The sequence below is a fragment of the Etheostoma cragini genome, chromosome 12 (genome assembly GCF_013103735.1).
Source record: "Etheostoma cragini isolate CJK2018 chromosome 12, CSU_Ecrag_1.0, whole genome shotgun sequence".
Classification (NCBI taxonomy): Eukaryota; Metazoa; Chordata; class Actinopteri; order Perciformes; family Percidae; genus Etheostoma; species Etheostoma cragini.
The window spans coordinates 2,022,013-2,033,020 of NC_048418.1; the positions used below are offsets into that span (position 1 = coordinate 2,022,013).

The 11,008-nt window shown below is 44.5% G+C and overlaps 1 protein-coding gene across 3 annotated transcripts in view; it reads left to right on the top strand.

Annotated features, from left to right (window-relative positions):
- The window catches only part of larp4b (La ribonucleoprotein 4B), a 36,087-nt gene extending 26,659 nt beyond the window's left edge, over positions 1-9,428 (top strand). For 2 of the 3 annotated variants that reach the window (XM_034888526.1, XM_034888527.1), the window contains exons 9-17: positions 359-412; positions 995-1,201; positions 1,592-1,698; positions 2,007-2,270; positions 3,414-3,459; positions 3,710-3,877; positions 5,015-5,196; positions 6,753-6,864; positions 8,403-9,427. In XM_034888526.1, the coding sequence (XP_034744417.1) occupies positions 359-412; positions 995-1,201; positions 1,592-1,698; positions 2,007-2,270; positions 3,414-3,459; positions 3,710-3,877; positions 5,015-5,196; positions 6,753-6,864; positions 8,403-8,735 (1,473 nt within the window). In that variant the 3' untranslated portion in view covers positions 8,736-9,427. Of the gene's footprint in view, positions 1-358; positions 413-994; positions 1,202-1,591; positions 1,699-2,006; positions 2,271-3,413; positions 3,460-3,709; positions 3,878-5,014; positions 5,197-6,752; positions 6,865-8,402 lie in introns of all 3 variants that reach the window. The other variant, XM_034888528.1, reaches the window with a different exon arrangement.
- The last annotated feature ends 1,580 nt before the right edge of the window (positions 9,429-11,008 follow it).

The following is an 11,008-nucleotide window of genomic DNA, read 5'->3' on the forward strand; positions in this document are numbered from 1 at the left end:
AGACAACACAGCCCTCAGGTTCATAGGGACACACAAACCTCTCCACCACGATAAGGTGATGGTTCCCCGGAGAGGAACTGACTTTTACCCCTACTATATATTCCTTCTGTGTCTCAGTCAGACTGTTTTTTTTTATATGTGAAGGATTATTTCCCATTTTACTTAAATTGCTTCCCCTCTTTCTTAAAACTCACTTCCCCCCCCCCCGATGCACTTTATTTTCCAAACATATATTTTACCCTGTTTGAGTGATTATACTCTCAGTAATTTATTCCTTGATTCTTCTAGTACTCGGATAAATGAAGTTATCATTTGTGTTTCTGTTTCTGACATTGTGTTGTCTTTCTCTTTATAAAAGGCATATCAGTATCTCCGTGAGGAGGTGAAGACCTTCCAAGGGAAGCCTATTAAGGTGGGTTACATTAGACCACGTTCCTCATGGGGGGCGACAGAAACCACACACTACAGCTTTAACCCTCATGTTGACCTCTGGTCAAATGACCCGTTGTCCTATATCAATGTTCTTTTTAATTCCCCAAAATACCATGATTGATTTTCACACAACGCTCTTTGGCAAGTACTAATTCATTATTCATTATAATTATTAATAAAGTATTAATTTTGGGGCGTCTTATTCAATTTTTTAGCATTTGAAAAACAAATTAAAGTGTTTTTGAAATAGTATTGAGTAAAAGTATTAATATTATTCAATTCATTATCCGTCAGGCTCTACTGTTTACATCTTTACTTTATGTAATACATTACTTTCCCCGCTTTAGGTTGTTAGCAGGCTAGCTCAGGGGACAGACTAGACTGTGGGACACTAGGTGGGACATCCTGAGACATAAACAATAAAAACAAATGGCCTTCTGCATTTTTCTTTTCCTTTCCCTCCAATGTACCGAGCTTGTACCGAACTGTGATGACTGAACCGACACTTTTAAATGCTAATCCATGTTGCTGACTGCTGCCAATCCCCCCCCCCCCCACACAGGCGAGGATAAAGGCGAAGGCAATCGCCATCAACACTTTCATGCCAAAGAACGGCTACCGGCCGGTGGAGGTGAACCCGTACGCCCAGCAGCGCTTCACTTCCTACTACATCCCGCCGGTGTACAGCCCCCAGCAGCAGTTTCCCCTGTACAGCCTCATCACGCCGCAGGCCTGGTCGACCACACACAGCTTCATCGACCCCTCCATGGTAAGAGGAAGGGGGGGGGGAGATTTCAATTGGAAAAATAACCAGGATATTTAAAAATGTAAGGCCTTAAAGCTTTAGTACGTAGCTTCTGATGTTAAAGGTCCAGTGTATAACGCGTGGTTCTTTGTTATCAAAATCTATGTTGCCCGTTCACAAACTTCTCCTTTTTTTTACAAATATTTACCACCACCATTAATTCAAAGTATTCCTTTTGGCTTGAGATTTTACATTTGCATTCCTGTAAACTGGGGGTAGCCGCTCCATATTCACGCGCCATCTTAAAACACTCTCTTGTATTCAGGATGGCGCATGAATACAAGTCGGTTGCGTTTGGACCAGTGCTTTTTGTTAATGTTGAGGATGACTGTTTGAATGTTTTCTGTTTCCCAGGTTTCCCCATTTCACAACAACCGGTTCATCAATGGATTTACCACATCGCACAGTTTCAAACCAGCGACGTCCCCCCTCACCGTCAGACACTACTCGCCCAGGAACAGGTTTGAATCTTTTATCATTTTGGATCTGTCCTACACTGAAATTGGGAATTTCTCAGGTCTTATTATCTAAACTCCAAAGTCCTGAATATGGTTGAATGTCTGAATTTATTTTCAGAAGTGTTGGCTTTCTCCTTCGAAAAATGGACACAAACAGCAGACTTATCTGATATCTTTTAGTTAATTTCAGTTTTAAAATCTCTCTCGATATTAAAAACATCCTTCATCCTATGAAGCGTGTTTTCATTGTTCTTGCGGAGTCATTTTCCACACGTCACACCTGTTGAGTCACGTGTTCCTGTGTCCTGCAGGAACCACAGTAAACCTCACTTGAGGCCGACCCTCCCCACAGCGGACCGCAGCGCCGGGCTCCTGGACAACCCGGGTCTCTTTCCCAGCTTCCCCAGCGAGCGGCTCAACGGGATCCGCAGCAGCCCGCCCACGAGACTCCCCACCAGCCAGCCCAGAACCAGGTTACCCTCCACCGCAGCCTTCCCTCGCAGAGACACCGTGGGCACGGGGCGCGTGACGGAGCCCATAACCCCGGACTACTCCCTGGGTATCGGCCGAGGAAGGTACGGCACTGCTGTGGCTCGATGGTGGCACCGTGCTGTCCTGATGGTGCACTTTCTTTTCTGTGGTTTTCAACCACCCGTCACTTTAAATACTCTGATCTTTGCATCTGAGGAAACACTTATAGATGTGATGTTTCACCAGGTAGATGAACAACCATCTTCACATTGAACATCACTAGCTACAAATTGATACGACCTGGCCCGTTTTAATGATGGGCGTAACATAAAAAGGATGAAGGTGGAGGAACCAATACAAAAAGGGAGACAAGGTTACATATAGAAGAAAGGATTTTTAATTAACACAGTAGCAAAATACCAAACACAAAGAGAGCTAATGGGTGCTGCCTATATAAACAAAGATATTCCAAACAAAACTAAAAGAGCACAGCACCCATTAGCTTGCCAAATTATAACACATGTACAGCATAACTAAAAACAAAGATTTTAAGCACAACAGGCTCTAACTACTAACTCTCACCAGTTTTTAACTATGGCTTTTAACACAATGGCTTATAAAAACAGCGTTTAACAACAGTGTAGCTACCATGGCAGACTGATCTTCACATCCAGCCGACTAGACTGAAGAATCCAGGAGCACTTTTGAACTCTCACTGGGCTGATTGAAGAACCGGGAAGTGGGCGGAGCCATCTAGCAGGCCAATCGTCTCCGGGCTACCACACAGACGCATTTACATACACAAACACTGGCAGCCTAAGCTAACCTTGAAGGCCAGGGGCTGTAACTAAATCTAAACATTAGGGCCTTTACATCTTGATTTATTAATGTATTTATTGTTGATTTCTAATCTAAAATCCAAAAGGCTTTAGTTTCACCTAAGTAGCGACCACCAGCTACTATCAGAGTCACTCACACAATCCTTCTATGTGGAAAAAACCGTGAGATCACTGTAAAATAAAGCTGTGCGGCTCATCTGCATTGACAGTAGATATTAGCTCTAACTTTGTCAGTCAGCCTTGAGACATGAACTGCAGGCCGTTAAATTGAATGATGTGAATACTCTAAAATAAGTTTAATGTGGGGCAGATGTCGTCTTTTCTTTTTCTTTTTCACATTGTGCAAGGTGAAGTCATTGCTACAGGTAGACTGGATGTTTGTAAAGTGAAGTGTTCTCTTTCTTAAAGGAAAAATGTTTCTACTTCTAGGAAAAAGAGGGATGAAAAGTTTACAGTAAGTACCTTTTTTGTTGTCCTTATCATTCTAATGTAGCTTTGGTATGAGTTTAGCTAATTTAGACTAATTAACTAAAGGAAACAATGACAGCAGGATTACATTGATCCTGTAATGTCATTTACGTACATTATTGTCACTGGTTTCTGTTTTTAAGCTCATTTGGGGGGTCAAGATCTATCGGCACAGGTACAGAGCTGTTGGCCCGTTAAAGTTTTGCGCTGACTCTGTGTTTGTCGCCGCCGTTTAGAGAGTGACGCCACAGTCGCCTCCTCCTCCCAAACCCCCGTCTCCCAGCTTCGAGCTCGGCCTCTCCAGCTTCCCCCCCCTGCCCGGAGCGGCCGGCCAGCTCAAGACCGACGACGTGTTCGACAACCGGCTGGCCAGCAGCGTAGTCACCGGCAGCGCCAAGGAAAGGGTAAGGACGGGCGCTGACACTGAGCTAACTCACTAGGTGTCCTTGTTATCTGTACGTTACACGGAAATCATCCAGCTTTTACATTGTCAAGAAATTAAGAAGAGTTGAGAAATAGTCTCTTAGATTCACTAATCCAAGTTCCGCACACGTAAAACCTGCGTGTCCTCGCTCGTTGCTTTTCCTTCGAGCCTCCTTTCTTCTTGAGATCATTTTAGGATATGAGACATCCTTTAACACTACAACAGCCATGATGGTCATTTTGACCGTTTTTGAAATTTATATATGTAATAACTTTGCTGGATTAAAAAGATATACAATCCTGCTGGTACCTGCCTTTTCCTTAAAGGGTCTATATTTTCATTTAAAAATAGTTTTTATATGCATTACACACAAGGCAAAGAAAATAAAATCACTTTTACCTATTTTGGCCATACACGGCCATATTGACTGCTCAGGTTTTCGCGGTATTGTTTTTAATCTTTCGCACGGTTGAAGAAGCATATTGGTTGCTTAGTAACTAGGAGCAGAGGAGCTGAGAAACGAGACACCAACACGGAGGCAGTGGCAGGTTAGGTTATAAGTGTCCAAATAAGATACTTTTAGGTGTTTTTTGCCTGTTATCAATTTCCATATTTTTCAGATGTGAATGTAGCTTATAAAATAAGTACGTTTTATTATGCCATGAAATCAATTATTTAAACACCTGGGCACTCAAGTGTATAATTAAACTCGTTAAACTGTACATTTTGGTGTTATTTTCGTATATATGTTTTATTCTAACACAACACCACTGCATTAATATTGCAATTAGGTATTTATCATGAGAGATTATAGAGTTTGGGATCTCACGGCACTTCAGATGTTGACATGGCGCGCAAAGATCAATTTCTGGGTCACAGGCAGGAGGTCAGAGGAGCGGAGGAGGAGTAACCTCAACCCTTAGATGCTGCGTTTCAAATGTTATTAGTTGTGAGAATTCAGGGTTAAAAGCTGCAGCACCAAAACTGTCAATTTAGCATCCAACACTCCTGTTCCCTTAATATTTATGTAGTACAGAAAGTTAAACTGATGCTGATTCTACTAGAAGAACTTGCATTAATGCTTTCGTATCTTCCCGTTGGTGTGTTTTCATTGCAGAATGTAAGTGCTGATTCCAGTGCTGGAGGAGCGCTGTCTCCAGCGGGCCCCAAAGAGCCGCTTCGGACCTCCACGTCCCCGATGCCCACAAGCTTCCAGCCCTCGCCGACCCCGGCCGCAGGCTCGACTCTGACCCCGGCCGCCGGCCCGCCGCACAGTCCCGCTCCCTCCCTCCCGGCTGCGTAAGAACCACACTGACCGTGTTGAATGTCAAGTGTAACCATGGAAATTTGCAGGAACTGCAAGAGAAAATGGAAACAGTGGCAATGGCAAGAGGGGCGTGTGTTTTAAGATGCTGCAGATAACTGGACAAGAGTAGAAGCCAATGGCATTTAAGGATACACCTGAGAGCAAACGGTAAAGGGCAAGACACTGGTGACATATGAGGTGTGTCAAAATTAGATAGATAGATAGATAGATAGATATTGAGCCCAATGAAATGGGTAATTATAGTGTTACAGCAGCACAATATCAGTCACATAGCACAATATAAATGAAATACTAGGATCCAATATACATGAAATAATAATAATAATAGCATAAAATACAAGAAGAAATACTTGAATATTTTAGTCAGGTCTGTAACTCAATCACAATTGAGATTGAGTGAAGTTCGGGCCAGCGTTTCTAAAGGTGAGAGACTTCCATAACTGAACTCCTGCCTTTTCAGTTATGAAATAATAATGAAATTAAAACGATAACTGCTGCTATTTCAGTAATACTTCTTAATTTTTCTGGAACAGTGAGAAGTGCTTGGTTAGTCATGGCCTCTGCCAGGTGAACGGCCCTACACAGAGCACCTGCAGTGCTGGAACAGCTGACGCATCAAGCATCATGTTTTACTTGGAAAGGCTGATTTATGGTTCTGCGGAGGCGCCATGCAGAGCTTTCTCAGTAGCCTGCATAAGTGGCCTGATGTTTATATTTGTGCGTCAGTGTGTACGTCGATCTCTTTAAGATAATAGCAGGGCCAGCGTGTGTGAAAGGGACAGTTATTAGCCTTGGAGGGTGGACTCTAGAGAGGTGTAGTGTGAGAAACACAGTGTCTCCCCTGTGCTTTTTCACCACGTTTAGAAATCTGTAGCAGGAGAAGTTAACCCTCTCCGTGATTTCATGTTTATGGAGAAGGAGATGCAACGCCACCAAGCCACGGCCGAGAGACGTGCGTCTCCGCAACGTGTCGTTGCTTTTTTGTGAGAGGTGCATATCAGGTTACAGCGTTGGGTCGCCGTCTCCACCTATGCACCTGCGGTGTCGATTCAACACAGAAGCATGAAACAGGACTCCCTCACATTCAAGTTTCTACGTCCCGCTGCGCAGTTGACATATGCAGTCGTATATCATTCAAAGACGACACTTTATAGAAGGTTATGAGGTTTATAAAACTTTGTATCCCGTCACGTTATTGTTTCTGTGTACAATAACACAGCGGGACGACATCACACCGCCCTGACAATCAGTAAAGCAGTAATTTCATGGCATCTGCCCCTGATCCAGGCTGCCTTACCTCGAATTCTACTTAGTTTTGTTTGTACTGTGCATCTGCTGTATGCTACAGGCATCACATTTGCTGTGTGTTGCTCTTCCCATGTTCACAGAACATAGCAATTCTCCCCCATAAATACTCTGACTTACTCCCTGGGTGCTGTAATGATCATGTAATTGACACGTGAGGCATGTTTTGCAACCTTTTCACCCCCTACCTAATATGGCGTTGCCTCCTTTGTGTTTGTTTCAGGGAGGTGAAGGCGACGGAGGTGAAGTCGAAGGAGGTGCAGTTGTCTGTGGAGCGAGTTCCCGGCACGCTGTCCACTGCAAGCAAATCAGTGCAAGTCAACGGCGCAGCCACAGTCAGTATTGATTTCTTCTTTAACTTTTTATTCTGTGTCTCACCTCAGTGCTTTTTTAAATGCTTACAAGCCCTCAAACAAATCAATCTCAGTATTAACAAAACCCCTTAATCCTGCACCGTTTCATATTGATTTTGATTACAAACAAGTCACTCCATGGAAGTTAAGTTTTGCATTTTTGAAAACGCATACAGGTATCTGTCTAAAAGATTTAGTTTTAACAACTGCAAGGAAAGTTCTTATAAGGAAAGTTCTTATTATTGTTCGGAGTTGATCGCACTTGCCACTCTCCCATAAGGTTCCTGAAGAAAATTGGTGCCATTTTTAAGGAGAGGCTGGCTGTGGCAGAAAAAAACAAAAACAAATCTCTGCTTCAGTTCTGGTGAAATTCCCCTCGGCTTTAGTTTCAAGAATTGCAGTAAAACGTATGAGAAGTTCTGAAAGCTGCAGCTGAAACAGGATGATAGAAAGAAGACTGAGACTATGTAGGTGTGAACAGAAATCCCCAAAGGTAACGCAGAGTTACAGCCGATTAAAATCACTGCTGTAAAGTTCAACCTCTGGAAATGTTAACGTTTCCATAGCTCAATGTTTTTCAGATTTTGCACAGTAAAGTGGTGGTAACAGGCATGTTTTTAAGTTTGGTGGCTTTCTTTTTTACCCATTTCTTAAGATTTAGATAGTGACTAAGGGTGGCACCGTTTGGTCTGCCTGTCTCGGTTTAGGGTGTGTGCGTCGCACGGTTCGACACGTGCGCAATGTAGCCTCATGCCCGTATGTGACCTCAGACAGTCTGTTTCCCTTCCACGCAAAGGAGGTGTGGACAAGTTAAACGTTCAAAAGAATGTGCAGGACACGTCAGACCATCTTGCCAACCTGGAACAACTCCCCCCATGACTCTCTCTCTCTCTCTCTCACACACACACACACACACACACACACACACACACACACACACACACACACACACACACACACACACACACACACACACGGTGGATTCAAGGAAAATCGGAGATGAGACGTACAGGATGACCTAAATTGAGGACGGCTACGCTCGTTATTGTAAATGCGACAATGAGCTACAGTCCGATAAGTCCTTAATCAAACCGTATGAATGTGTCCAAAACCCAAGATAGGAAATCAACTAAAAATGCCACTGTTTATATTTCATTCATTCAATAAATTGTTAGTTTTTGTCTTAAATCCACCAACCATTTTCATATTATACCCACGGCTGCAGCATCATGAGCCTTTTTGGGAAGGTAACTATGAAAACTCAGCTCAGAGTAATTGTATTCTCCCACAAACGAGTTTCCTTTTATTTTTAAAGAACTCTACAACAACAAAAATCACAACTTTTTTTTTTACTGCTAGCAAATCTGTGTTAGTGTTATCATATTGTCCAAACTATGGTGGAAACCTAAATCATATTTGAGATATGCATTAACCGGTGTGCAGGAAGACATGGAGGCCATTAGACGGACTCTATGCAGAATATTCCATGACTCAATAGTTGTTGTTGTTTTTCCTTCAAGGAGCTGAGGAAGCCCTCCTACGCTGAGATATGCCAGCGGGTGAAGGACATGGCGACATTACAGCACCCTCCAACCCCCAAGGAAGCTAAGCCAGCCTGCACTGCCCCCGGGGGCGAGGAGAGGAAGTGCCCTGACGCCACCGCCCCTGCAGGGGAGGCCAAGGCCAGAGAGACACACCCCACCTCCTCCAAACCCGGCTCAGCCGCTGCCCCCCCGGGCAGACCCACGAGGGAGGCGCGAAGGCCGGCCGGCCGGTGGGCCTCCCCACCTGCACACCCAGGGAAAAACCCCATCAAAGATCCCCACCACACCCCGCCCAAGTCCCCGCAGTAGGGCGAATCCCTGCCCCTTTACCGAGTCCTCCAACCCCTACTCCCCCTCCCGCTAAACTCCACGGATGCGTCTTAAAAAAAGAAAAGGAAATATAAGTCAGGGCTACTCAATACTTGTACCCCAGAATCACTGGTCACAAATGAGAACAGAGGACACCTTCTTTCCTGGATCAGGGCTTGCAGACAAAAAGCACTTTACTGTGCACGTAGAGCAACGTTTCATTCTTTTTATTCTATTTATGTGCTTTATTTCTTTCTTTTTTTATTTCAGTTTTACTTCTCCATTTTTCTTTCTGCATTGCGTAGCTGTGTTGGCTTCTACGTCGGCGCAGACACCACTGAAATGTATTCCTTCTGTCCAGATGTCCTGCTGGGGTTAAATTAGTCTCGTCTGCAAAGCATCAGGGCGTTGTTGGAGGCCACTCGGGTGGAGGATGGGAGGGCTTGCAAACAACAGACTCCACCATGTCTGGCTCTCGCAGTGAGAGGGTGGCACTGTTGTGCTTCCTCGCGTAGCTTAATTATGAGTTATAATTAGCTGATGTGTTTCTAAATCCATAATCACATCCATATGCAAGACTTAACACCTGAATCTCATCAAAACAAGACTCTGATCTTTTGGTGTACGTCGCCACAAAACACATTTTTCTTTAGGTTTATTTACACTAGATGATTTTCTTTTGTTGATGGTTTTTCCCTCCAGCGGCTCTGGAGAATCACCTGCCTCTGCTCTGTTGTTTTTTGTTGTTTTTTACTGTGTGCTAACACTGCTAACTAGCTAGCTGTATTGCATAGCTCTTGTCTAACGACTGGGATGTGACATCAGTGCTGGTTTGAGCATCAGACGTGAAGGGCACGTGGATATCTGCGAGCAAAAGTTATTCTTCAAGACTAAGTCGGCGTTGAAGCAGTTGTGCCCTTTGGAAAATGTCTGGAAGTGGGTTGAGGTGTTTTTGTTTGGTTTCTCGCAATGTTTTCGTGTGAAGACGTATGAGTCGGGGACGGGGGGGCAGTGCATTGTCTTGGCATTACATTTTTAGGAAAAGCAGAGCAAGCTTTCACAGCTACGTACTGCTTTCTTTTCATTTCCTGTTAAACTGTGGACTTTAACCATCAGCGGGCACATACTGCCAAAGGAAGAGACGCTGCGGGGGGGGGGGGGGGGGGGGGGGGGGGGGGGGGGGGGGGGACGACAAATTTTAAAATCCAGTTGTGATGATATAACGTCCGCTTCCTGTCTGAAGCGGTTCGGTTCCCTCTGGAGGCGAGGAAACACGCGTGAGCTGCGTTTTGGCCAGAGGAAATTTAACACTAGTCGCGATGGTTTCGGATGCTCGGTTAACCGTTGTCACAGGTAACTAACGTCCATAAGGACGGGGCGTCCTTGTTCTGATCATCTGCGGAGACGACGTGACTCTTCAGGGGACACAACGGGTTAATTCCCTCCCTGAGATGCACCAAGAGTTCAGAGTTTTGGGACAGAGAGGTGACGCTGTGACATTTCTTGTTTCTTTCTCCTAGACATGGTGCTAGAATCCTGGGACCTGTTACCACAGCTCAACTTCTCAACTCACATTTACGTAGAAAACACTTGATTTACATCAACAGGACTTAGTCAGCACTGTTGGCGTTCTTTGGAAGCTCGCAGGCAAACGCATAATTAGATTACAGTACCTGAAGCGAAGAAGGGAATTGATCCTGATAGTTTAAGGGGAGAAAGAAATAGGTTTTCCAGGAGCAAATTAACCCCGCAACGCCCTCTCTGTGGACACAGGCGCTGAAGCCTTGTTTGTTTGTGTTGTTGTGCCTTTTGTGGCTGCCTGTTGAAAACACACTGTGGTGAAGGATGGAAGTGTGTGTATATACATATACACAGCGTCAAATGACTTTACAGATTTATGTCTAGCTTGTATTTTTTCGCTGAAGGAGTTCGTTGCTCTTTATAGGCATGCAGGGGTTTAGATGTTGGCCTTTTTGGTTCTGTCTGTATCGATGAAGATTTTCATGGAGAGAGTGCTTGTACGAACTGTTGAATTTGGAAAGTTAGACGGTGGAATAGACCCAGAATGTTTTAGGGAAAACAAAACCGATCAAGGTAAATGACGAGTGTTTATTTTTTTGGAGGGTAGTTTGCCATGTTTGATTGTGAAAGACATGATGTTGGGAGTCCCGTTTGGGGGCTCATCTGAACCGCGTTGAACCAACCATCCTTTAAAGAGTTCAAGCTTTGAACAAGCCGTTGCCGGGCAGATGAGAGCGGGGGGGGGGGGGGGG